At 36.6% G+C, this 26,711-nt stretch overlaps 4 protein-coding genes across 5 annotated transcripts in view; 3 read left to right on the top strand and 1 right to left on the bottom strand.

The window, feature by feature from the left end:
* The window catches only part of LOC107714393 (voltage-dependent L-type calcium channel subunit beta-4-like), a 36,495-nt gene extending 29,790 nt beyond the window's left edge, over nt 1-6,705 (top strand). The window contains exons 6-14 of the mRNA XM_016520230.1: nt 1,229-1,305; nt 1,731-1,750; nt 1,924-2,004; nt 3,340-3,398; nt 3,487-3,596; nt 3,729-3,880; nt 4,006-4,101; nt 4,840-5,025; nt 5,673-6,705. Of these exons, the coding sequence (XP_016375716.1) occupies nt 1,229-1,305; nt 1,731-1,750; nt 1,924-2,004; nt 3,340-3,398; nt 3,487-3,596; nt 3,729-3,880; nt 4,006-4,101; nt 4,840-5,025; nt 5,673-5,936 (1,045 nt within the window). The 3' untranslated portion in view covers nt 5,937-6,705. The remainder of the gene's footprint in view (nt 1-1,228; nt 1,306-1,730; nt 1,751-1,923; nt 2,005-3,339; nt 3,399-3,486; nt 3,597-3,728; nt 3,881-4,005; nt 4,102-4,839; nt 5,026-5,672) is intronic.
* A 4,368-nt stretch (nt 6,706-11,073) lies between these two features.
* On the bottom strand, nt 11,074-18,579 carry LOC107714389 (high affinity cGMP-specific 3',5'-cyclic phosphodiesterase 9A-like). Its single transcript, XM_016520215.1, has 13 exons — nt 18,523-18,579; nt 17,459-17,531; nt 17,290-17,341; nt 16,759-16,861; nt 16,135-16,277; nt 15,989-16,048; nt 15,309-15,486; nt 14,670-14,792; nt 14,501-14,593; nt 14,121-14,188; nt 13,928-14,030; nt 13,658-13,762; nt 11,074-11,259 (listed from the first exon to the last, which is right to left on the bottom strand). The coding sequence occupies exons 1-13, from the start codon at nt 18,577-18,579 to the stop codon at nt 11,083-11,085; spliced, it is 1,335 nt and encodes a 444-aa protein (XP_016375701.1). The 3' UTR covers nt 11,074-11,082.
* A 636-nt stretch (nt 18,580-19,215) lies between these two features.
* LOC107714465 (MKI67 FHA domain-interacting nucleolar phosphoprotein-like) lies at nt 19,216-22,776 on the top strand. Of its 2 annotated transcripts, none has more exons than XM_016520317.1 (6): nt 19,216-19,427; nt 19,687-19,815; nt 20,415-20,523; nt 20,601-20,812; nt 21,382-21,441; nt 21,834-22,776. In XM_016520317.1, the coding sequence occupies exons 1-6, from the start codon at nt 19,314-19,316 to the stop codon at nt 21,909-21,911; spliced, it is 702 nt and encodes a 233-aa protein (XP_016375803.1). In that variant the 5' UTR covers nt 19,216-19,313; the 3' UTR covers nt 21,912-22,776. The 2 variants fall into 2 exon arrangements, with proteins under 2 accessions (XP_016375803.1, XP_016375794.1); XM_016520308.1 differs by having other exon boundaries at nt 21,725-22,776.
* Nucleotides 22,777-24,324: 1,548 nt separating this feature from the next.
* The window catches only part of LOC107714287 (CLIP-associating protein 1-like), a 90,520-nt gene continuing 88,133 nt past the window's right edge, over nt 24,325-26,711 (top strand). Inside the window, exon 1 of the mRNA XM_016520102.1 lies at nt 24,325-24,429. The gene's annotated coding sequence lies outside the window, so the exon portion shown is untranslated. The remainder of the gene's footprint in view (nt 24,430-26,711) is intronic.

Here is a 26,711-nt window from a genome sequence, read left to right as displayed (position 1 = left end):
GTTCGCGAAGCGCTCGCCCAAGCGGAAAAAAGTGCTGTTGCTGCCAGATCTCGATTGCCGAAAATCACATTGTGTATGCTGCAAAACCAACTCGACTAAATCAAAAGAAAAAAAACACTGTAACTGTATTTTTTTTTTTTTCTCAATTTTTATGTTTTCTCAAGCAAAGCAAATTTTAAAAGTCCACTGAAAACATATCTTCTTACATTTTTGGCCATAGACAAACAACGTATGTTGAAGATATACGTTATTGTCAACGTTATTGCCTAAGCGGTAAAATAAAAAATAAAAAATGTTTATAAAAACGTGGGCTATATAAAATTTTAGTAATAACAAACATCATATTGTTCCCCTTTTTTGCGTATGCTCGTGTCGCTTACAGTTAAAGTCCTTCTCTTGCCACACTAACTGCCGGCTGACTTGCCTCGGGAACGGCCGGCGGAGGGGTTCCGGATCGGGATCGGAGACTCTCCAGACACCGGATGACTGTCTCCTTCCAGTCCAGGTTGTTGGTGTCTGGGAGCTCCGTGGGATGATGGAACGTCATCCCGATCCGGAACAGCGTCGCGAGGGTTTCCCCCTCGAGGGAGCTGGCGAGGGCGAGCGGCACAAACGCCCTCGCGAAGACAATGGGGTCTGGGCTCGCCTGAGCCACTGTGAGGAACATTAAACGCTCCTCCATTTGGGGACGTGGAGGAGCGCACGGGGAAAAAGGCAAAACAAAAACTTACAAAAAACCGGAAATCAAACACGGGGAAGGGATGCCGCTTACAGTTCGGTCCGCTGTTCTGTCACGATGTCACACACACGAGGGACGAGGAGACGCTGGAGAATACTTTTACCAAGACTTTATTTGCACCAAGGGAGACGAACACAGGAAGACGTTCACACGAAGACCTTCAACAGCGGACAGAGAACTAGGGACTGGGAACACTTTTTATACACACAGGAGGAGGGGCTGACGAGACACACCTGGGATCAATGGAAATTAAACATGGGAAACACCTGGGAAGAAATCAACTAAATCAGGACAGGAACAGGAAACAAACCAAATATGGGCATCGGAAGGCACATGGGGAGCAAGACACACACAAAACATGGAACAGAGTCTGACAGCCACGGTGTTTCTTAGCTATTTGTCACCTGTGATCCCTTTTGAGTGTCCTAAAATATTCCATTCTGAACACAGTCCTTAATTAACACCATTCCCTGTTCTTTATTCCTATAGGAAGTCCAGTGGGAACTCCTCTTCCAGCCTGGGTGAGATGGTGTCAGGCACCTTCAAGCCCAACCCTGCTTCTGCAGGTCAGCTTCATTCTTCAGACTTAGTGAAGGGTTCCAGTTCACTTCTAATTTATAGGCTGGTTTTATAAAATGTTCACATAAATTAAGGAATGAATGTATATTTTCCAGTAGCAACTGAGGGAAAAACTTGTCTGTCCTTTTTAAGGCTGTTATTGCAAGATATGAAGTGTCAAAATTGTTATTACCTCTTGACACAAAACAAATATGGCTGAGAAACACAATCTGTAGAAGCTGCGTTGCCCAGTGACATTTAGTATAATATTAAAAAGCATACAGGCCTAGGTGCTAGGCACTGAACATTTCTGAATTTTATTTTATTATTTTATTTAATTTTAAATAGAGAAAAGATGCATCTGATTTTGATGTATTGTTTTTGTGGCTTGTTTTAATCTACTTTTTAAAATTCCTCTTTTCCATCATCACAGGTAAACAGAAACAGAAAGTGGTGAGTTAACTGTATTTTATTTTATTTGTCAGTTCTATATATTCTATAAAATAGCCATACTATTGTAATAAACTGCAGTTTCGAACTATTGCAGTGTTCATGCAGTAATCAGTATGGGGCTATTGCAAATAAACAGCATATTGTTTCACATCTAAATCGCTGTTATATTGCAGGCCGAGCACATTCCTCCATACGATGTGGTCCCATCCATGAGGCCGGTGGTCTTAGTTGGGCCATCACTTAAGGGATATGAGGTAGGCCTCCCCCAATCCCTATGGTGTATGCGTGTGTATATTTAGACATGGTAACCAGGGCATCACTTCTTAAGCAGCAAGCGAGAGGGGATGTCGGTTTGTCACTGAATAGAAGTCATCATCTCTAAGCAGAGTTGCCAAGGCAACAACCTTCTGGGTACAACATGTCAGTCTCAAAAATGGAGCATGGTTTGAAATTAGAAACAGGGGGGAAAAAAACATAACCATTATCCCTGAAATCAGCGTGACAAGTGTGTTAGCATGAACCATCTGAATATTAGACTAAATCTCTAGTCATGCACCTTGGAGCGTATATCATGATTGATTTGTGAAAGATAAACAGCTGTGTTTGATCATTTCAGCTCATTATTCAAGAATATATGTCATCTGCTCTGTTACAAAAATTATTTAAAAGATTAGTTCTCCCAAGATGAGTTTGTTTCTTCATCAGAACAGATTTGGAGAAATTTGGCATTACATCACTTGCTTACCAGTGGATCCTCTGTAGTGAATGGGTGCCGTCAGAATGAGAGTCCAAACAGCTGATAAAAGCATCACAATAATGCACAAGTAATCCACCTAACTCCAGTTCATCAATTAATGTCTTGTTAAGCGAACATCTGCATGTTTGTAATAAACAAATCCATCAAGATCCATTTTTTTTCTTCAAAGCATTGCTTACAGCTAAAATATGAGTCCTCTATCTATAATATTGCTTTCTCCAGTGAAAAGTCGTCTTGTCTGAATCAAGTGAGAAATAGGCACAGATCCATCACCGTTTGCAAGTGAAAACAGTCCAAAACAGTTCTTAAAATTGTGATTTTGATGTGAGAGGACAACAGGAGGAAGCGTTATTATTATGGATTATGGACTATATTTTGTGTGCCATATTGATGGATTTGTTTCTTACAAACATGCAGCTTTTTACTTCACAAGACGTTAACTGATGGACTGGAGTGGTGTGGATTACTTGTCGAATATTATGATGTTTTTTTCAGCTGTTTGGACTCTAATTCTGGCGGCACCCATTCACTGCAGAGGATCCATTGTTGAGCAAGTGAGGTAATGCTACATTTCTCCAATTCTGTTCCGATGAAGAAACAAACTCATCTGCATCTTGAATGGTATGGAATGAGTAAACTCAAATTTTCACCAAATGTTCTTTTTTGGGTGAACTACTTTAAAACAGACTGCACTTATTTGTTATTTCCTGGCTGGATGCTGTTGAAGTAAAGTAGATATATTCCTCAATTTTTCCAATTAATCTTCCAAATAAAAATCTCCTTTTTGCTCATAATTGTGTTTACTCTCCTGTCCCCATGGGTTTGAACACAGGTGACAGATATGATGCAGAAAGCACTCTTTGACTTCCTGAAACACAGGTTTGAAGGCAGGTGAGGGACAGCTTTTAATCTGTTGTGGATTTGAAATAACTTTGCTGTACATGTGGTAGATTTCACTACATTTATTTCCTAATTCCAGGATATCAATCACAAGAGTAACCGCAGACATCTCTTTGGCCAAAAGATCTGTGCTGAATAACCCTAGTAAGAGAGCTATCATTGAGAGATCCAACACCAGATCCAACCTGGGTATGTCAGCTAATATTTATTTGCCACTGAGCATTTCGAACTGAATTCAAGTTAATTAATTAATGTTGGACATGTTTACTGCTTCTAAATCAGCATGTTGACATCATGCTGAATGTTTCCTCTTTCTGACAGCGGAGGTTCAGAGTGAGATCGAGCGAATCTTTGAATTGGCCAGATCCCTTCAGCTGGTTGTGCTGGATGCCGACACAATCAACCATCCAGCCCAGCTCATCAAGACTTCTTTAGCTCCCATTACTGTCCATGTCAAAGTGTCTTCTCCCAAGGTAACAAGGTTGCATTCCTTTATTAAAAACTTTATTAACAATGTATTATGTAACAATGTATTAACAATATCTGTTAGTTAAATGATGTTAAATTGTCAATAGTTATTGCATGTGCGTGCTTACAGGTATTGCAACGGCTGATCAAATCACGAGGGAAGTCTCAAAGCAAGCATTTAAATGTACAACTGGTGGCAGCAGACAAATTAGCTCAGTGTCCTCCAGTGAGTATCCAGAATACCATAACAGACCGTTTGCAACCCATTTTACTCTCATAATCTGAAATACACTATCCCTCAGCAGTTTGGGGTCAGTAAGATGCTTTTGAAAGAAGTCTTTTATGCTCTCCAAGGCTGATATTATTTGATTAAAAGAACTGTAAAAACAGTAATATTGTGAAATATTATTACAATTTAAAATAACTATTTTCTATTTGAATATATTTTAAAATGTAATTTATTTCTGTGATGGTAAAGCTGAATTTTCAGCAGACATTACTCCAGTCTTTAGTCACGTGATCCTTCAGAAATCATTCTAATATGCTGATTTGCTGCTCATGAAACTTTTCTTATTATCAATGTTATAAAAAAGGTTGTGCTGCATAGTACTTTTTGTGGTGGAAACATCATTTTGTTTCAGGATTCTTTGATGAATAGAAAGTTCAAATTAACAGCAATTTTTTTTGTAATATTATAAATGTCTTCATTGATCAATTTAATGCGTCCTTGCTGAAGAAAGGTATTCTTTCAAAAAACAAACAAAATGACTCCAGACTTTTTGTCAGACTCAGAGTAAAACAGGATATTCAGTAAAACAAAAATGTGATTTTATTCATCGAGGTTGGATTGGGCTGTAAAAAGTTATGTGTCAAAATAGAGCGAGGTGGTTGAATGGAAGACTTTGAAAATAAAGGATGTGACATAAAAAACACTGACTACATTGCTGTTCCTGCCCTGTTCCAGGAAATGTTTGACGTAATTTTGGATGAGAACCAGCTCGAGGATGCATGTGAACATCTGGCTGAGTATATGGAGGCATATTGGCGTGCAACTCACACTTCCCTCAGCACTCCTCTGAACCCTCTGCTGGGCCGCAACCTGGGATCCACTGTGCTCTCACCATACCCCACAGCCGTCTCTGGACTACAGGTGAGTGGAGACTTGGGGCTCAGTTTTAAATATTCCAAAATATGTTGATTAAAATGTGTGGAAACTCCTTGCTAAGCTCCGCCCCCTTGGTTACTGTTGCCATCACAAGCTTTATAGAACGTACCATAGGAATGAACTGGAGATTTCAGAGATTACTTGAGATTTGCATGAAATTTCAGGAACAAAAAATGCTCATAGAATGGTCAAAATTAAGTAAATTGAAATATTAGGTTACACTTTATTTTAAGGTGTCCTTGTTACAGTGTAATTATACATATAAGTACTGAGTAATATTAATTAACTACATGTACTTACTATATGGTTAAGGTAAGGATTGGTTTGGCTTAGGGTATCTTGCATGTAATAATGCATAATTAATTGTTATTATAATAGTAAGTACATGTAACGTGTAACAAGGACACCTTAAAATAAAGTGTTACCAAATATTATGTTTATGCGTGCTTGAATGAAATGTATTTTATTTTACCTTTTTTACCTAATTTTTTCTACAGAAATTGTTAACTTACTGTATGTAGTAACATGATTGAAAGTAAATGCCTAATACTGTCCTCTGAAAGGGTTATTTTGGATTTATTTTGAATAGTACTATATTGGTTTCGCTGCTAATATCGGTAACCTTTCAACAGAGCCAAAGAAATAAAAACCGCAATCATATCAGTGACAACTCTCCAATGGAGCGGCGCAGCTTGATGACCTCCGATGAGAACTACCACAACAACGAGCGGCAAAAGAAGAGTCATAACTGCCTGTCCTCCAGCTCCCAGCAAAGTCGAGACCACTACCCTCTGGTAGAGAAGGACTACCATGATCCCTATCAAGACGCGTACAAACCTCACCGCAACCAGGGCTCCCCTGGGGGCTACAGTAACGAATCACGGCACAGACTCTGAACGTCCAAACCACTACAGCCAGAGCTATGAGATAAACCTCATGTAATTGTGTAAACCCTTTCTGTAAATGCAGTGCATTGCGTTCACTCTGACACAGGTCCCCATCTATGGGCCATCTTAACTAAAAGCAAAATCCGAGCACCCGTTCCGTCTATGTAAGGCAGTTGTTTGCAGCCCTTGCGCATCTCTTGTCAGGCACTTGGAGGTTCTGATTTTATCTGCAATGGTTGAGTTAAGATGCTCTCCTGGAGGAGTGACAGCTATAGTACAATCTGGTCCATCCAATTTCTCCTAGTAGAGGCCTAAGCCCTGCGTCTAATTGCTAAGCAAAGCCCTGCACTGTCTATATTTGCAGGACGTTTCTTGGTGTCATGCTAATTGTCACCCTGAACTAGTGCCGGCATGCAGAAATGCTCAACAGTGCCAAGAGCCAATCAGCACAGAGCCTTTTTGCAAGATTTCAGTAGCCAATGGAATGCATTTGCTGTTTTGTTTCTTCCTGTCTTAGTATTTATCTTAGATGGTCTCTTCTTTTGCCCAAGCAGCCTCAGGTACGAAGCAGGAATTCTTCATAGGTGCCAAACTCCAAGAGGTTTCTTTTCCCGCAGTCTATTTTCATAATGATATCTGCAGATAGTATCAACATACTTTTCTGAGCAGAACACAAAAGATAGCAACAAATGATCCCTTTTTACATACACCATAATGCCTATAGTTCAACTCAGCGCTTTGCCCAAGCCTACAAGTGGGATGTTGTTGCAAAAATGTATGCCAGAGTACCAGTATCAGGTAGATTGTATCATTTTAATTTACTTTATTACTTGGTTGTAATAGTAAAAGAACGAATCTCATGAAACCTTACAAGATTTCCAGATTATGGAAATCATCTAGAAAGAAAAAATAATCTAAATTTACAAATAAATATAAGTATAAACAATATTAATACAATGAAGTGTGTTTTAGGACCATCAAAACTTGCACTGTGACATTTTTTCATGAAAATTAAGCTCATGATTTTGTAAAGACAGATTTTTTTTGTTTACATTGTAAAGAATTATGCATCATGATAGTATTTGTTGTATTGCCTTTCATTTCAAAATAATGGTTAAAAAAATACTATACATATTATGGTAATGAATAAGAATTTGAGCGTAAAATGTGCTTAATTATCATTCAAATATAATAATAAAAATTTTTTTTTTTGCTATTTATAGGGTTTTATTTATTTATTTATTTTTGGTGAAATGTGGCCTGAGCATGTTTTGTGAGATTCTCAGGGGTTTTGTTGAGCTCATATCACACTCTTGTTTTCTGACTGAAACAGCACAGTAGCCTGTGTCATTAAAATATGTGGCAGCTTTTACTCAACACCATTTTCAAACTAAAAATGGAAAATGTTTTGGTAACACTTTATTTTAAGGTGGCCTTGTTACACATGTTACATGTACTTACTATTACAATAACAATTAATTATGCATAAGTACATGCAAGTAACCCTAAGCCAAACACTAATCCTAACCCTAACCATATAGTAAGTACATGTTGGTATTTAATATTACTCAGTGCTTAAATGTATAATTACACTGTAACAAAGACACCTTAAAATAAAGTGTAACCAATGTTTTAAGCGTTTTGGCCGTTCGTTTACATGACAGTGGCCTTTTGGGGGCCTGAAAACGCAAACTTTTGAAATCAAAGTGCAAGTTTTTGAAAACGATACCATTATCGCCTCTGTGTAAACTACAAACATCTGTGATAACGGTGATGCGCAAGCATATTACGTGTTTGCGTAGAGTTTCTTTACAAAGTGACATTGCCAACTACTGTCCTGGAATGAATAATACAGCGTTTTAGTATCAATGTGAGCGGGGATCATTTTGATAATGTTGTCATCTATACGCGAAACATTTCAAACATGCGAAGAAAAAACTTTTCTGTTTTTAGTACATTGTTGTCGTGTAAACGTATCAGGTTTAGTCAGGTCTGTGGATCACCATAAAGTTTCTCTGTTCTATTAAGCTTTATGAAACAAGTCATCGATTATTATGACTGCTACTAGTCTTGAACTATTTAGTGCGTGCCTGACCTATAGTATAGTTACTGGTTGCCATAGCAGGTACACTTAGTATTGGAATTGAAATTAGACTTTAGACTAAGATACAACATAACAACTATAAAAGGAAATGCTTTTTTATTGTTTGTTTTGCTTGATAGCTTTATCTGTAAAAATTTTTCTTTAGTTGTTTTCCTCAGGCCTGTTTGCAAAAGCTGTTCACACACACTGAAGTGCTCAGATGAACAAATCAGGTGTCATTCCTGCCTTCGCATGTGCAAAACTACTTGGTTATGCTGAAGGCTTTTGTGATTTTGACAAAAAACATCAGATTTTCTAGTGTATTAGATATGTCTCCATCTCATTGTCATTTATTCAATTAAAAATGCTAAATATGTTTCATAAACAGCTCCAAACAATGCTTGTAATTGATGTTAGCACAGTGATTTAAATGTTGTCTGGATCTTGACATTTGCCTTTTTCTCGACTCGTTTCTTGGTACTGCAAATCACAACAGTTCTGCAATCTGATTTGATTACCTTAATTGTGTTGTGTTGTACAGTGTTTCCTCTCACAGAGATCGCTGTGTGTTTGTAATGCCCAGAGAGAGAACAAAAGCAGTGTCGATTCAGTTTTATACTTTCTGTGTTGCAAAAAGCATTTGGTCCATATCCTTCAGTGGCTTCATATAGTTGAGGTTGAATCATATCTGAGTGTTAATACTATATGTTTGGTGTGGAAATGATTCGATTTATTCAGTTTCCATTCTGCTGTAAGTTCTACGTGTGAGCAGTTCTGAAGAGGTAGCTTTAGTAATAAACTACTGGATTTGCCGTGTGCAGAACCAGTAGGAAAGAAACTCTGTCTGTTCATAGGCTATTTTCAGTATAAACCGTTCGTAGCATTAGAAAGCATTCAGTAAAAGTTTCTTGCTGCAGTTGAGGGGCCAGTAGAAGTCGATGTAGTTTGGGTAAAGTGTCCTTATTCCCTGATCACTGCCACTCCCGTTTCTCCTGCCCACGTCATTATCCATGTGCAATATTTCATAAACTATAAAAGAAAAAAAAACATAATATTCTGTTGTCTTGTTTAAAGCAAGTTCAGTAACATTCTCAGAAGCATATCGAATGTGAGGATTCACACTATAAATGTATAAAGAGCTAATTAGGAACCAGTTGACAGTATTGTTCTGAAATAATATTCATGATTATTATTACTATTGACTATTAAAAACACTTTTAGCATTTACACATATATATATATAAATCCCCCCCCCCCATTTTGGTGTGTGTTCCATAACTTACATCTCAAAGTCCTTTGGTCACTTTTGGTGTCAGTACTGTAGCCAACACTCAGGACCACCATTGCTGTTATTATTATTAGTATTATTATTAATGACTCATATTACTATTTTTTTCAATTTCAGTCAATACATTCCCTGCCAGTAACTTTATGCCTTAACTTTTTAATAAGGTACATGTTTGGGTTTTTTTCAACTTTTGCAAACAGAAGGTTTCTTTCGATGCCTCTTTTTAAGAGCTCTGTGGACTTCATTAATTTAAAGGTGTGTTAAGCATTTTCATCCTATATTTACATTGTTTGTGGAAATTTGTCAACAACTCATCAGAATTCATTCATTTTGTAAAAAAAAACGAACAATGTACTTCCTATATTACACCACTGCCCCGATAAAACCATTTTCCCCTTCCTTCCTGAGAATAATTGATTCTAAGTTCTGTTTCATGCAATGGCATGTTGGTAAAGGACTATGACAAATTAATCCAAAATAAGTGAAAGCCATTTACTATGCAAATGTGTACAGTGCTGCATGCTAATGCTTTACCTGCCTCTGCAACTTAATGGCTTCAAATGGAGTTCAAATGGAATTGTGGGTATTACTTGTGCAGGACGGTATTTGAGAGAAATGCAAAACTGCATGCATAATATTCCATTTGCATCGTCAGACTAAAGAGACACTATTTGGTTTTTGGGAAATATATGTGTAAAATGAAGTTTTCTTTTGTAAAATAAATTTGAATGTAAAAGAGTGCTGTGATTAATTCTGTTTTTGACACTCAACTCTTCAATAGCACGTTTTCAGTTGCACAGTAGAATCCGAGACAAACCTCAATCAATATTTATAACAATTCCTATAATGTAATTAGCAGTGACAATCGCCTATTTTCATAATTTAACGGTACAGTTCCATTTATAGCCTCCTCTCTCATGCCTATGAAATTGTAGCTTCTAGTAGCGCCATCTTCTGGGGTAACTGTGCATGTTAATTACATTCATTTTCAAGACTATCTTGACAAAAGAAAAACAATTCTCAGCAGACATTGTGATTTTAGTATTTTTAGTAAGTCGTTTTATTTCAGATGCTGTCATTAATGCAAAAGCGTGAGATACGACTTTCTGATATTCATTAAATTTTTCACTGTTTTTGACACTCAACTCTTCAATAGCACGTTTTCAGTTGCACAGTAGAATCCGAGACAAACCTCAATCAATATTTATAACAATTCCTATAATGTAATTAGCAGTGACAATCGCCTATTTTCATAATTTAACGGTACAGTTCCATTTATAGCCTCCTCTCTCATGCCTATGAAATTGTAGCTTCTAGTAGCGCCATCTTCTGGGGTAACTGTGCATGTTAATTACATTCATTTTCAAGACTATCTTGACAAAAGAAAAACAATTCTCAGCAGACATTGTGATTTTAGTATTTTTAGTAAGTCGTTTTATTTCAGATGCTGTCATTAATGCAAAAGCGTGAGATACGACTTTCTGATATTCATTAAATTTTTCAATTTTCACTCAACTTTTTATGTTGATAACCTGTAATGAAAAATGTTATATTAAATTAGAAAAAGGCCAAATGTAAGTTAATTAATCACTTTGTAATTATGTTTTATTTGTAATTATCACTTTGTATATATTTAGTGAAACTATTCAACCCTTGTTTGAATATATATATACACATTTAGTAAAAGTAGCATAAATAAGTTTACTTTAAGCCTTAAAGCACAATTCTGAAACTCAATTTACATTCTGATTATAGGTATGAACATTTAACGGTGTGAGGTTAGATTATAGGTTGACTGGTTTTGTCATTCCACCAGGTTCTGGATGAGCTTCTGGCTCTTTTAAGTTGCTGGGCTTGACCATCTTCTCACTCTGGGCCCAGTTCTGTTTCTCCCTCTCCAGAGCTTTCTCCATCTCTGTGTAATAATCCAGGGCTTTCTGCACAGGGTCAATGATGTGTTGCTGTAAAGTCAGAAGTAAGAGCTAGAAATGTTTGTTCTGAGAATACCTGGAAAATGAGCCAAAGAATTGCATAAAAGAATATTCATATTTTCAACTGTTGTTGTTTGATTAAAAGCGACATTAGACAAAAGTAGTGCTCGACCACTTAAAAAAACAAAAATCATTTCGATATTATATCTCTGTATAATCTCAATTATTTCTAGACAGCATGGCAGATCTCAGTTAATCAAACTGCATGAATTAGATTAATTAACATTTCAAGTTCAGTGCTATTTAACATACTCGCATAGAAAAAAATCTAAATCTTAAACTTAATCGCAAAGTTTATTAACTTAAGGCAGGTGAAATTAACTTATTTTTTAAACCGTTATAATTACAGTACCTTAAGACATTACATTTTGTATAGCATGTTTTCTGTAACTGTGCTTGGAAATGCAAATGAGGCATGTATTTAATATGCACTAACTTGCATACATTTCAAGAACAGAAATCTGAACATCAGATGAAGCCAGGTTCAAAAATTCTTGTTTCATTTTGTTTACATCACAGAGTTAACGTTTTTTTTACAAAGGGGATTTTGTATATCTCTTTTTATCACTCTATAAATCAGACAATACTGACAAACAATCAGGGGGGGGGGAAATCCAACATGTTTTTTTGGAATAACATGTTTTGAATAAAAAGTCAGGCGAATGTTATATGAATAAGGCCCTGTGAAAAACCTTCAGAATATATAATAAAACCGTAAACTTTGGAATATGTAAGAGCTACTGAAGATTTCAGGCTCACTTTGAGAAAGCAGCCTTCAAATCTTTGCATGGTAACTGAAATCTACAGATGCAAATATATGACGTGTAATAAAATAAACACTTAAACGTGTATTTTGGATGTTTTCTTTCCACTAATCTGAAAGAAGGCGTGTTATGGAAGCAAAATTGGCCAAAATCTCAAAACTGACTAGTGCCTGAAAACATAGTGGTTTTGCCTATAGTATCTTGCCTTTAAATTTTTAATGTAATGGATTTCCTCAAATTGTTTGAGTTCTCCTAACTTATTAATGTTTAGTGAATGTCACAAAGGCTTTCCTCTGGGAACTTCCTCACCTCCAGACAGGGGAACAGATTTGCCAGTTCAATGAAGAGAGGAAAGAGAACGAATCGAATGAATCCAGTCTGAGAAGACGGTTTAGTCACTTTGTCTCGATCCATGAACGGAGTGACAGGAAGACCCTCCAACTTCTCCATATCACTCTTTTTTTTTGCATTAGATAACATAAAAGCACAAAGTACTGTTGTTTAAAATGAAAATTGTACTCCCAACATGACACTGGGAGATCTTTGATTATTAAACAAAGTTAGCAATATTTACCTGATTAAAGAACTCCTGCAGCAGACAGTGCAATCGAGGGAAAGATGAATGCGGCCAAGTACAGGGATATCCTGGATGAAAACCTTCTCCAGAGTGCTCAGGACCTCAGACTGGAACTAAGGTTTACCTTCCAACAAGACAATGACCCTAAGCACACAGCTAAAATAACGAAGGAGTGGCTTCTCAACAACTCTGTGACTGTTCTTGAATTGCCCAGCCAGAGCCCTGACTTAAACCCAATTGAGCATCTCTGGAGAGACCTAAAAATGGCTGTCCACCAACGTTTACCATCCAACCTGACAGAACTGGAGAGGATCTGCAAGGAGGAATGGCAGAGGATCCCCAAATCCATGTGTGAAAAACTTGTTGCATCTTTCCCAAAAAGACTCATGGCTGTATTAGATCAAATGGGTGCTTCTACTAAATACTGAGCAATGGGTCTGAATACTTAGGACCATGTGATATTTCTGTTTTTCTTTTTTAATAAATCTGCAAAGATGTCAACAATTCTGTGTTTTTCTGTCAATATGGGGTGCTGTGTGTACATTAATGAGGAAAAAAAATTAACTTAAATGATTTTAGCAAATGGCTGCAATATAACAAAGAGTGAAAAATTGAAGGGGGTCTGAATACTTTCCGTACCCACTGTATATAATGCATTTTTACATAAAAAATGAAAAGTCACATAAATGCTGAACATTCTATATCATTGTAAATCAAGGAGATTTTTTTTAAAGTCTAAGCTTAAACATTCAAAATATAAAGTTTACTAAAACTTTAGAGCCAAAGTTTTTGACCTTTTCCAAGATTTCAAAAGCTACAGCGCAGTGGTGATTTTCCAGTGGGGAGATGTCCTTTGTCTCGATCCATGAACGGAGTGACAGGAAGACCCTCCAACTTCTCCATATCACTCTTTTTTTTTGCATTAGATAACATAAAAGCACAAAGTACTGTTGTTTAAAATGAAAATTGTACTCCCAACATGACACTGGGAGATCTTTGATTATTAAACAAAGTTAGCAATATTTACCTGATTAAAGAACTCCTGCAGCAGACAGTCCAGCCACGGTTCTGCCACATCCATGGGTCTCGCCTCATTGGAGATGTCACTTACTTTAATCATGATCATCATCAACTGTGAAAGAAGCAGCCAGACAGGAAGTGGATCATCGTCAACAACAGCCCTAAAAGCTGAGTGCTTTTAACTGGCCACCATGATGAAATGTGTGGTTGTTAGGGTGTTGCTAGGGTCTTCTTGGTTTGATCATTGATTGACCATTATGAATATCACTGTCCTTACCACATCTCTGTGATCTTTGTTGCTGAAGTCAAACACAGGGAGAATGGCTTTGAACTTGTTGAGGATCTCAGTATGTCTGGTCATATCAGTGGCAAGAATACACCTGCAGTGATGAGAAGCTGGTCAGTTTTGACCTAGTTTTTGGTTTGATATGGATATGGTTGTTGAGATGATAGAAGAGTAAATGATATACTTAATTATGCCCTCTCTGATTCTTTTGAATTGCTCTGTCGACAAGTTTCGGAAAATGTTGCTTTCAGTCTGAAAAATAATTAATGTTAGTTTTTCATGCATATAGAAAATGAGCATACTATAAATACATACTCCATAGTACAGAATTAGTGAGTAATATAATAGTATGCTATTTCAAACAGAGCTTAAGTCAATGTGCAGTTTGAAGATGATTATAAATGGTTACATATTTTTAAGGAAGAAAAGACTAATCACAATTCAGCATGCAAATTACTGTCAGTTACATACAGTGGGTACGGAAAGTATTCAGACCCCCTTAAGTCTAAGCTTAAACATTCAAAATATAAAGTTTACTAAAACTTTAGAGCCAAAGTTTTTGACCTTTTCCAAGATTTCAAAAGCTACAGCGCAGTGGTGATTTTCCAGTGGGGAGATGTCATTGTACCTCAAGGCGAGCTCAGTGCGTGCGTTAATCTGAAACAGGACATACTTCCATCAGTTTATGCTGTGTACTGAAAAGCAGCAAATCTTGAGACAACAGCTATCCCACCTGGTATGCATTGTTGTAGCCGGTGTGATCTAGATCGTGACAGACGGCTGAGGTTAGCATGATGAGGAGGTCAATACTGTCCATCTCGCTTCTGAGATCTGTTAGCCATATCAGTCCATACATCTGACAAACAGATGGACACAGATATTAGTGGTCAGGACTTTTCCTGTTGGGCTGGTTGACGAAACCCAAAATCATTTTAAAAATAGAAATACAAATTCTAAATGTGAATTGTTTATTATTTAATTAATCTATTATATGTATTAACATTTATGAATTTATATATTATAATGTGTTATACAATTATTTATATATGGTAATATAATGTGTATATATGTGGCCCACAAGGATGGATGGATGGACAGATGACTGACTTTCAACCTTCACTGACCTTCAAAAACATGAATTACAACACACACACTATAATGTTCTCTTTCTCTACAACAATGACCCATTGGATAGAGACTTAATGGGACAATTAAGGGAAACAGACAGCTGATTCCAGTAAAATTACAATTAACGTTTGGCAGCAGTGCTATGAGTGAAATGATGGCTGTCTGGGGCATGCCATTTATTAATCAAGCAGATGGAGAAGTGGACAATTGGAGTGATTGGAAGAAATCCTGAAGCTGAGGCTACCATCTGAGTGACGCAGAAGCAGTGTTTGAAGTTGTGGAAGGGGATGTTATTGTAGCGTCGGTACACTTCATAAAGGAACTGCTGCAGCACGTCCAGCTCAATGTTGAAGGTGGAGATGAAGTCCAGATCTGTGTACATCACCTGGAGCAGCACCATGATCTCAGCGTCCTCCCATTGCCTACAACAGCACAAAATCTTTATCTTCCTGTTACCCCTTAGAAGGAATCTTGTTGTGTTAATCTGAAGCTAAAGCCTGGTTTCAACAAGTCCACTTGGAAGACTATTGCATTAATGAACACGGAGCTCCAGCCCTTTGCTCTCATAAGAAGTGCTTTTGATTTGCAAACCACAAACAGGATTACCATTGATATTAATATGAGGCCCTTTGGGCAGATGAAAGGCATGATCTCCGCCTTGTTCTTTATGCTTAATTTAGAAGTGCTGTGCTTTGCTTCACTAACAATTTCCTATTCATGTATGACAGGTGCAGGACTTTGATGTGGCTGCAGCCACTGGGAAGACTCCTGGTTTTCCGTTTATTTACAAAAACAAGTCATATCCAGGTTAAATAATTATAGGGAATTGCCAGAAGTATTCTGTGTGGTGAACATAAGAAGGAAAAGAAAGTGTATATGTGCATTTCTGCTTCATGTTTTGTGAGAGAGATATTAAAAACTTACCAGTTATCAAAGGTTGGTGTTTTAAGATACTGTCTCACCTCTTCAGAAACCTCCAGAGGACTATAGAAAGTAAATCAGAAGCAATTCTTTTATTTCTTTTGTGCATATTTGATTCTTAAAAAGACAAGAGACAAGAATGTCAGCACCTCATTTGGAGGAACTTTTCCCTGACGTGCTCACACTCCTCACGGGTCTTGCGCAGGGTTCTTTTATGGTAGAAAGGGGAGGGCTTGTGGGTGCCTTCTGACATGTTCTTAAACAATCCCAACCAGCTCAGGTGCTCAACACTCTACAGAGAAAGACATCGTGTTATAGGGCTTGACATATGAATGTACTTGAAAACTTTCCTTTATTTAATATATTTACTGGTCAAAGAAAAAAAAACAAGAAGAAAGAAAGAAGGTAAGACCAAAATCCAAAAGTTTGGAATAATTAAAAATTTTTTTATGTTTTTTTAAACAAATCTCTTATGCTCACAAAGGCTGCATTTATTTGATCAAAAATACACTAAAAACTGTAATATTGTGAAATGTTATTAAAAACTTTAAATTATTATTTTCTATTTTAATATATGGTCAAATGTCATTTATTTTTGTGACGGCAAAGCTGAATTTTCATATACATGCTGTTTAAATATGTTTTTACTGTCAATTTTGATCATTTGAGTCCATCCTTGCTTCAACAAAAATATTAAGCTATAGATGGAATCCATTAAATTCCCTTAATGGTGCAGATGGAAAATCTCAGACACAGTAGTTCAGCGCTCATACCTCCAGTTTCTCTCTGAATGACTCCACCTGTCTCTTAATCTCAAACACAATGACAGGAGTCTCTGCTGCTTCAGTTAGGATTCTTTTCTCCAGGCTCTGTAACCTGTTTAAAAATAATTTGATTGGATCATTATTATCATGTATTTTGGGATAAAATAAGAGCCAAACTTTGTGGCACATATAAAATGTCATACAAGCAATTTTGCGAACCTCAAAACCCCGCTCTCTCATCAAAACCCCATCCTTAAAGACACATCAGCCAACCAGTTCAGTAATAATGAATGTGCAAAATGATTGACAGGCAGAGGATCTCTCTGATCGGCTAGTTTTCTGACTGCTAAAAGCCATGACTCTTCTTATGCTACCATCACAGACAGGTGTGATTTCTTATGCTGTGATTTCTGTAAGGTAGTAGGATGTTTTATGCATGCATGCTACTTTTATGGCTATTAAATATTACCAAAAATGAAAAATCTGTCACTCTAAGTAATTTGTCAGAAAGTGTGCCTTTCAAATATGTCCCAACCTTACCTTTTCTCCATAGAAGAGAGGTCAAATCCCAGAGCAACAACCAGATCTGAGCCTAGAAGATAGAGTTCAACATGATCCAAATATAGAGGTTATGTGTGGCATCTATCACATTATGTTTATTCATAGGTTTATCAGTACAATAGCTCTCTAGTGCTAAGGTGGAGAATACCTAACAGCTCACTGTTACAGTCTGCAGCGACCACTTCCAGTTTATAGTAGGAGTGAGGACTATTTGGGGCCAGCTGAGGGGAAATATTAATGATATTGCCTTTAGTATTATAGAGTTTTAGGATGTCATGAGGTCCTGCCTCAGCTGCTGCTCGGAAAAGATCTGTGATGCAAACACACACACACACACACACACACACACACACACATTTTCATTAATGTGGCATATATAATTCATCATCACATTTCTCATTTTCGTAACTGAGGTACATGGAAATTTCCTCAAGTCATGCAATTAAAGCACTTTATTATGTGTGACTTGTATTGAATATGCCATATGTTTCCTTTAGGGCACTGCTTGGCACTTGAAGACTGACTGACTGTCTGCACCACCTGTGACTCAAGCTGGCAAACTGAAGTATGACAGTTTATTTGTTTCTGACTCACAATCTGTGACTACAAATTCACCCATGAGTCAATATGGAAGATAAAAAGTTAATTAGCAGTCTGATAGTTCTCTAGAGAATTGGAGTCTCATATAAAAAAGAAAGATTAAAAAATAAGATCATCATCTGAGCATCCCTTATGTTGTATTAGCTGTCCAGGTCAACAGAATAGCTCTTCATATGGGCTCGCTGTAATTGAGAGGACCTGATTAAAGAAGCCTGGCTGTTGTCATTGCCCTTGAGAATGAGAAGAGTCCTCAAGCTTGTTTTCAGCAGAATAAAAGCTAATGAGGGCAGAGAGCCAATTTGGTCATAACAAAAACTCCTTTTCATATAAGAAATATAAGAATATTTTCATATAAGAAATTCTATTTGATGATTTTATATATTGAATAATTTATGTTAATTTAATACTTTTTAAATAAAATGTATAACATTGTTTTTATAAAATGTTTTTGGTGTGCTGTCCTTTGAGGTACACATAGAAATATAACCCAAAGTCTTGTAGTTTATTGAAATGAGATTAACGTTGAACTGTTGAGCGAATAATAATAACAATAATAATAAATTCGTTAAATTCTAGTTAGACTATGAGAAATATATTTGAAACAATCCTTACCTTTAACATCTTGTGCAGGACAGTCAATGGGAAACTCAGCTTGTTCTGGTCTTCCATTCACGGTAAAATAAATTATTTTAGTTGCCATGTCAGGTAATAATAATCTGTTGCACCCTCACCTTTGCTGATCGATGTGTACAGTGTTACATCAGTGATTCAGCCTATCATTCATTCAAAACCCCGCCCCGTTTTTAAACCATCTCTGTGGGGTCAGCCCCCTTCATCCTCAAACCTGCTCTGTATTTCTGTTAATATGGATTCAAGCAAATGTTTCCTTAAATTTATCTCGAAAGTTATAAATTTTGCACCTGATTTAATTTTTAATGTATTTTAAATTAATCTAGTCCTTGTTAACAACTAGTGTTAATAATGCTTTTTCTTTCTTTCACATTTTAAATCAGTGCATTTTTTGCAGTTAGTAAAACGATGAACAAGCATGAACAAGCGAACACAGTAAAACCACACTGGTAGTCAGGCAAGTGTGTTAACCATAATAAACTTTCAGTGTTATTTAGTTAGTATTTTTATTCATGTATGTGAAAAATATTAATTCATTAAAACATAACTATAAAACAGCAACCTATATCATAAGAACAATGGGAAAAGAGAAATGAATAAGTAAGAAATTATTTTTAAAAATGCTGTAGATATAGCGGACTTTTATTTTGTATTGTCTTCTTGAACCTTTGCAGTTTCCTGAAAGAAGTGCAACAACGTGGTTTTAGGAGAGGTAGTACGACACACGTCCAAAACGTATAGCTATATTTATTTTATCAATTTTATATTTAATAATGACAGAAGGCAAATCATCAGAGAAGCCGGCGAAAACTCTGCTGGCTCTGAATCCAAAGGATGATGCAGCGTTTCAGAAGAAGGTTCAGCAAGTAAAGAAACGTCCTAAAACGGTATGACGCGTGGCCATGTGGCTCCAGTTTAGCCTGACCATCATTTAGCTTCACCTTGAAACATGGTTTCAGCTAAATTTAACATTTAATTAGTTGTCATTAATAGCCAATAGCCATTAGGGTTATTTGGATTGACGAATCCTTATTCGACACTAATTTGCTATACAAAGCTTGCGCTTTGTTCAGTTTTTTTGTATGTGTTTAGCTTACTAGCATTTTTTTTTCCTGAATGTGATATTAATTATGATTTCCCCCTCAGGGTCAGCCACTTTCTCCTGGAGTACTTTATGCTGGTCATCTGCCTCGAGGATTGTTTGAACCTCAATTAAAATCTTACTTTGGACAGTTTGGCAAAGTCACTCGAACAAGAGTTTCCAGGAGTAAAAAGGTACGACGTGCTTGTAGTCGTATTTTACGCGTTTTACAATCAATTGGGTTAGACGAGCATTGTTTTGTCTCACAAGGAATTTATAAGTTCTGTAGAAAGAGGTAAATATTAGGGAAGTGGCTGAATACAAATCCTAACGGAATTCTGATGCAATTTCAATGATTATTTGAAATAAATATGAGAATTCTAATAGGAATTCTATAATGAAACATAAGATTATCTTGGATTAATTCAGTTAACCCCATAAGGTCCTGTTTGATTCTAAGAGGATTCTTAAAGAAAACTTGATCCCTTTGGGGTTGCTTCCAAATATGAATAGAAATTCCATTAGAATTTGGGGTGTTTACTTTTATGTAAATTTAATTTATCTGTTTAACATAACATAATAACGGCACAGCCTGAAAATTATCTTTGGCATTTGTTGCCTTGGCTAAGATAATTGTGCAGACAGTAATTAGGTAAATTTTTGCTTATTGCCAACTCCATTTTGTTGTACAATGAAACCAATGTGCCAACACTATAAACACACGAGTCATACTAGTAAACAATATCTTGCTTTGAAGATTTCAATGCAAGTATTAAACTTTCATCTTTCGCAGACCGGATGGAGCAAAGGCTATGGATTTGTGGAGTTTGAGTGTAATGAGGTTGCTAAGATTGTGGCTGAGACCATGAACAACTACCTTATCGGAGAGCGGCTCATAAAGTGTAAGTTGAGAGTAAAAGGTTTTGCATGTTTTCTTACATAATGTTGTCTAAACTTTACTGTGTTTTGTCCTGTTCAGGTCAAGTGGTGCCACCTGATAAGGTCCATGAAAAGCTATTTGTTGGTTCCAGGTTGGGCTTCAAGAAGCCAAAGCAGCCTGCAGTTGCTCGTTATAACAAACAGCATGCTGAAGATGATCTGAAGAAAGTTGGTACAAAGCTTTTAAGCAAAGAGTCTAAGCTACGCAAGAGACTGGCCGCAAAGGGCATTGACTATGATTTCCCAGGATTTGTAAGTACTATTTTGTCATTTCTAATCAGAACATTTAAAGGAATAGATGACCCAAAAATGAAAATTTTCTGAAAATGTACTTACCCTTAGGCTATACAAGATATAGAAGAGTTTGTTTCTTCATCTGAACAGATTTGGAGAAGTTTACCATTACATACTCTGCAGTGAATGGGTGCCATCAGAATGAAAGTCCAAACAGTTGATAAAAACATAATAATCCACATGACTCAGTCCATTTAATCTCATGTGAATTGAAAAGCTGCATGTTTGTAACAGATTCCTCATTAAGTCGTTTTATCTCATATTTTGACCATCACTTCTAGTCAAAATATGAGTCCGTAATAACACTTCCTCCAGTGAAACAGTTCATCCAGGATCCATTGGTGAACAAGGGCAGTAATGCTAAATTTCTCTCAATCTGTTCCAAAGAAGAAAGAAACTCATGTGTATCTTGGATGGTAGAGTAAATTTTCAGCAATTTTTTGTTGCGTGAACTATTCCTTTCAGATGCTTATTGTTGTATTTTAGTGTGACCAGTTTGTCTTTTTTTTTTTTTTTTTTTTTTTCAGGCAGTTCCGATTCCAGCCAAGAAAGCCCAATTAGAAGCCAATGTTTCAGTATGCAGCGAGGTAAGCTCAAGAATTTCAGTAAAAAATAAAATTTAAAAAAATTATTTTTACATTTTTTGCACTGATTTTGTGGGCATATGCTTGGCACAGACTGAAAATTACCTCAGTTGTACCTGTTGACTGAAGTAAGATAACTGTGCCGACAGAAACTGGTACATTTTAAGCTTATTGTCAGTCACTGTGACTCACAATGAAACCCATGTGCCAACAGTTACTGCAGAAAATGACTAGGATATGTAGTCTTGCGCTACTAGTGTTTAAAAGACTATTTGTTTGCATTTAGGGTGTCACTACAGTGTGCACCCCAACAGTTTTGGAGAGGAGGAAGTCGATCAGAGTTGAGGACGATGATGTTGATGACAAAATAGTCATCAAAGCCAAATCTGTTTCAGAAAACAGCGAGGATGTGGAAGATAGCGAGGAAGAGTCAGGTGAAGATGAAGAGGAGGAAGGTGAAGAGGAGCATATGACTTAAAAGGACAATTTAATGACTAATCAAAAGACTTAAATTCCTTGTTTTAGAAGGGACACCGTACTCAGAGCCATTTGTATGCGATTAGTTCTCAATCCTGCCCAGCGGCTGGAGAAGAGGATCACACATGTTATTCTGATTATCAGGCATCTGTTTTGAGGTGTGTTTTATGCAGATGTACCGATTGCCTTTATGGGGTACGATGTGGTCTCCGAGAGGTTGCTAAAGTCCAATTGACTGTGTAGTACACAAAGTATATGTGTTATGTTACATTAAAAAATTTGTTAATTTGAAAATTAAATGGTAGGATGGATATCATTGTATTTCTGACACATTATTTTGTCTAGTACTATTTTCAGACATGCAGCTTTGCAATATTGGTCAAACATGTGCTTAACCCATAAAAGGGGATCAAATACATTTCTTTGTTGCTTTTTAAAGCTATTTTGACTGAACAATGGTTTGTGTAAATTGTTGCGGTGAAGAGCTTACATATAAGTTAAGAGGTATCATGGAAGAAATAAAGATCAATGAAAATGCATTTATCAGAATAACCACTAGATAGAGCCAGGAGTCGTTTTCCATTGCTGTAGGTTTAATGTTGTTGCAAGCCACTTGAAAATTTGTTGCTTAAAATGTACTGATGTCTGTGTTTTAGTACATATATTTTACATATTATTTTAAGTGAACCAACAGTAATATATTAATTTCAGTAATAATACTATTAATTGTTTAAACTAGTTAAACCGGTTCTGTATTATTATCCTGTATATATTCTGTATATGCTATCTCAACTATTTTGTGGGTAATGGCAAATGTCAAATTGCCCAAATGAGTTGAACTATTCTTTTTAGTTTGTACTGTTGCTGATTCCTTTTCAAATTTTTCTAGTGCAATATAGAGAAATATGTATCTCACTAGTTTTTTCTTTTTAATTTGTGATATGTAACAACTAATCATAATGACTTCTAGATAATGACAGTTTTATGTAGAAGTTTTATTAGGAAAATTAAAAATGTTTACCAGAATCAACTTGAATACATATTTGAATAATTTCTAATAACTAATATCTGTTAAAGGAATAGTTCACCCAAAAATTTAAATTCTGTCATTAATTACTCACCCTCATGTTGTTTCAAACCCGTAAGACCTTCGTTCATCTTCGGAACACAAATTAAAATATTCTTGATGGAATCTGAGAGTTGTCTGACCCTGCATGGACACCAATACAACTGAAGTGTTCCCAAGTCTAGAGACGTAGCAAGGAGATCAGATAAAATAATCCATGTGACATCAGGGGTTCAACCGTAATTTTACGAAGCTACGAGAATATTCGCCGGATCTGTTTCCTATGTGGTTGTGATTTGATTGAACGAAAACAGCGTATCTGCTACGTTGTTGTGATTTGATCTGAACGAAAACCGCATATCCGTGTGACGCAGCTGACACAGAACAGCATATGCTGTTTACGTCCAGCGGATACTCTCCAAAATGGCGCTACACGGTGACGCATAGGAGACAAATTTTTTAATAAAGTCGTTATTTTTTTTCTTTTGCGCACAAAAAGTATTCTCGTAGCTTCGTAAAATTACAGTTGAACCCCTGATGTCACCTTGCTACGTTTCTGGACTTGGGAACATTTCAATTGTATTGCTGTCTATGCAGGGTCAGACAGCTCTCAAATTCCATCAAAAATATCTTAATTTGTGTTCCGAAGATGAACAAAGGTCTTACGGGTTTGAAACGATTTTTGGGTGAACTAACCCTTTAACAAGTTAAAAAAAAATCGAAAAACATGCTATTTGCTATTGGAATACTTGCTAGCTATTAAAAATAAATGGGCTAAATTTAAAAAGTGAAAAAGCATAATAGGACCCCTTTAAAGAAAATTTCGAGTTTCCCACTCGTAATAACGACTTTGTGGTGGTGTTCATGTGCGTTCAACTCGTAAATACTATCTGTCCGACATGACTTGAACGCACCATTAGTGTCAAATAGATGGTAGATAGTTTTTAGGAATCAATGTTAAAATGGCCTGCCATGAAGGTTCATTGTTTTAGATACACAAGGAAAAATGACCATGTGGCGGCGAGACAGAGGGAAACAAGAGGATTTCTAATATGCGGATGTAAACAAAATATCTGTTGGCTACTGTGTAGAATAACACTCTAAATATAAGGGCAGAAAATTGGTAAGTACAAAGTAAGGTGCTTAGTTAGAGAAATGACTTGCATACTGTACATACACAATAAAGGGGCACAAGCTAGCCGTTGTTTTCCAACGGCTACCAATAATAATGGCATAAAATGAAATTTTATTGTCATGGTGCAACGTTTGTACCAAAACTGTAAACGGATTTTACATTAAATCAGTAACAGAACAGAGGTGTTTAGCGCATGCGCATTCCGGCTCCATCATTGTGTCCACAGGAGCAGCATTAGAGAGACAAACCCCGTTTACCTTTAATAACCTAACCCGTGTCGTTTCACACAGAAACCACCGCTACATTCGGCAAAGTGAGTATATAACCTATTATTTCAACCAAGCTTGTCGTTTCCATGTACTGGTTTTGTGTAAATCGCTGGAGTTTTTACAGTTTATTCGGTCGGCTAGTGAGAGCTAGCATAACTGGCTAGATGATCAATGAAAAAGAAACAAATTCATCCAAACATAATCTGAAAACACTTGGTTATGAAATACGGATTTCATCATAAGGGGGTTGATATTTGAAATTTTAACGTATATAAAAGACAATGAGGTATTTTAAAGCCTGGACTCCGGAGTAAAGCATCTCATTTACGTTAGGGTGAATGACAGTCACTACGTGAGCATCAGTGTAAATATATTTACATTGATGCACATGTAGGATCTGTCATTCACTTGAAATGATATTCTGTTTGAGTATTGTTTTGATTATTAATTTTCTTTCGTTCTCTTGTATATACACGGTGATTTTGCTTTGAATTACAATCAGATTTCCACCCAGTACTGGTGAGTATTTAGATTATTGCATGATCCAGCAGGTTAGTTTATTTACTAGTTATCTAGTTTTAAAACCGATTGACGTGTTAATGCTTAAACACTAAAGAGATTAATTAATCTGGGATCAGAGGCCTGTGATGTGTGGTTTGAGGGAGGCACAGGTAAATCATGCTTGACCTGAATTATCATGTAATGTGCGTGTTTTACATTAAGGTGACATGACAGTTCAATAATGATAAACTCCTGTGAATCTGATCTATGGAGAATTAGGAGACTAGGCAAGGTCTCCTGCCACTATTGTGTGCTGTAGCTTAGATACGTGAAGTACAGGCACAGACTTGTAGTGTAAACTAAGCAAAAGCAAAACCTCTTGTGACAGTGAAGACAGAAAACACACATACAGTGAGGACCAAATGTCTGAGATCAACGGTGAATCATTCTATTTTACATTTTTCTAAATTTTATTATAATATTATATGCACAATAATTTGCATGGAAAAAGTTGAATTTAAAAGAGATTTCTTTAGATTTGTTTAAAATTGGTTTGTATTTGTTTAGATGAGCTGCATGAGCTAGTTTTTGCAAAACCTAATGATCAATTTTATTTGACAGTGTTATAAAGAGCATTTGTGTGCAGAATCTTAAATATTTCTTATTTATTTTACTTTGAAATATTTCTTCATTTTTAAAATTTATTTATTATTATTATTGTATTTATTGTGTTTACATTATTTTGGGATCCTGAAACCGGTATTTTTGTACTCCACTGTACACACACTAATGTACCTCAGTGACCAGGACATTCATCATTTTTAATAGGGCTGTGCGATATTGAAAAAAAAAAAGCGATATGAGATAGCATGCTAAATATTATAAATAAATGTGGTATTCAATATGGGATACAATATTTATTTTTCTAAAATCAATTTAAATTATATTAAAATATATTTAAAAAAATTACATAACCAGCATATGTTTCACATTATTTCAGGGAAAAGAAAGCATCACTACAACTTCTGAAAGTGAACAGCCATGTTTTACTGTTGCATAAAACAAATCGTGCATCGTTAAAGGGGTCATATGATGTTGCTAAAAATAATATTCCAACACTGGAAATGACAAACAACAAGCGCTACTCTACACTGCTCAAAACTCGCGTTTGAATCGTCAGTGGCAAATTCTTTAAATATAAAAGACGTACTTACAGTCTGTGAGTCCGAACAGCCGGCATTGTAGTCTACTCTTCCAGGATCAGGAAACAGTCCTCCATAAAATGTACTGCACACAAATTAATATTTGGGTTGAACAGTGTTGTAAATACAACTTAACCACTGATTTCTAGTCGTGTCCTCTTTTGGAAGGCCAAACAAAGCAGTTTCGCTTTCACTACGAAACACAGTGTCACACACGGCGGCCTTGAGTGAGTGGAGGCCTGCGGGCTTGAGAACGGTGCGGCCGGCGGATTCGACAAAGAAGCGGCTGGCGGGCTTGCGGCAACCACATGTGACGACCCCAGGCTGGACTCCGTTTCGTCCACGGTGAAAGCCGATCCGGCGATCCACAGCGCGAAGTTGATGTATTTCCTCAGCGACCAGCACGGATCAGCTCTAGGCATGACGAAGTGGATATCGTCCTCTTTTGGAAGACCAAATAAAGTAGTTTCGCTTTCACAAGGAAACACACAGCGCCTTCACGACATGGCGGCAGCAACAATACTACAGCGAGACTAAAAGTTACACCTTCTTTCTTTGCGTGAACATTTAGGCGGCTTTATGCAAATCTTCCCACATCATGACGTAGACATGTGGGGGCGTGT

Source organism: Sinocyclocheilus rhinocerous, unplaced genomic scaffold (assembly GCF_001515625.1).
Source record: "Sinocyclocheilus rhinocerous isolate Xijiao unplaced genomic scaffold, SAMN03320098_v1.1 scaffold12, whole genome shotgun sequence".
Lineage (NCBI taxonomy): Eukaryota > Metazoa > Chordata > Actinopteri > Cypriniformes > Cyprinidae > Sinocyclocheilus > Sinocyclocheilus rhinocerous.
Note: the sequence above shows the minus strand (reverse complement) of the source record. Positions and strands in the feature narration are given on the sequence as shown.

Coding starts and splice junctions, on each gene's coding strand:
- LOC107714465 (XM_016520308.1), top strand. CDS start 19,314: ATGACAGAAGGCAAATCATCAGAGAAGCCGGCGAAAACTCTGCTGGCT. Junction 19,428..19,686: donor TAAAGAAACGTCCTAAAACG/GTATGACGCGTG, acceptor TTTCCCCCTCAG/GGTCAGCCACTTTCTCCTGG. Junction 21,442..21,724: donor ATGTTTCAGTATGCAGCGAG/GTAAGCTCAAGA, acceptor GTTTGCATTTAG/GGTGTCACTACAGTGTGCAC.
- LOC107714389 (XM_016520215.1), bottom strand. CDS start 18,579: ATGGAAGACCAGAACAAGCTGAGTTTCCCATTGACTGTCCTGCACAAG. Junction 14,594..14,669: donor GCTACAACAATGCATACCAG/GTGGGATAGCTG, acceptor GTCCTGTTTCAG/ATTAACGCACGCACTGAGCT. Junction 14,031..14,120: donor ATCAGAGAGGGCATAATTAA/GTATATCATTTA, acceptor TCATCACTGCAG/GTGTATTCTTGCCACTGATA.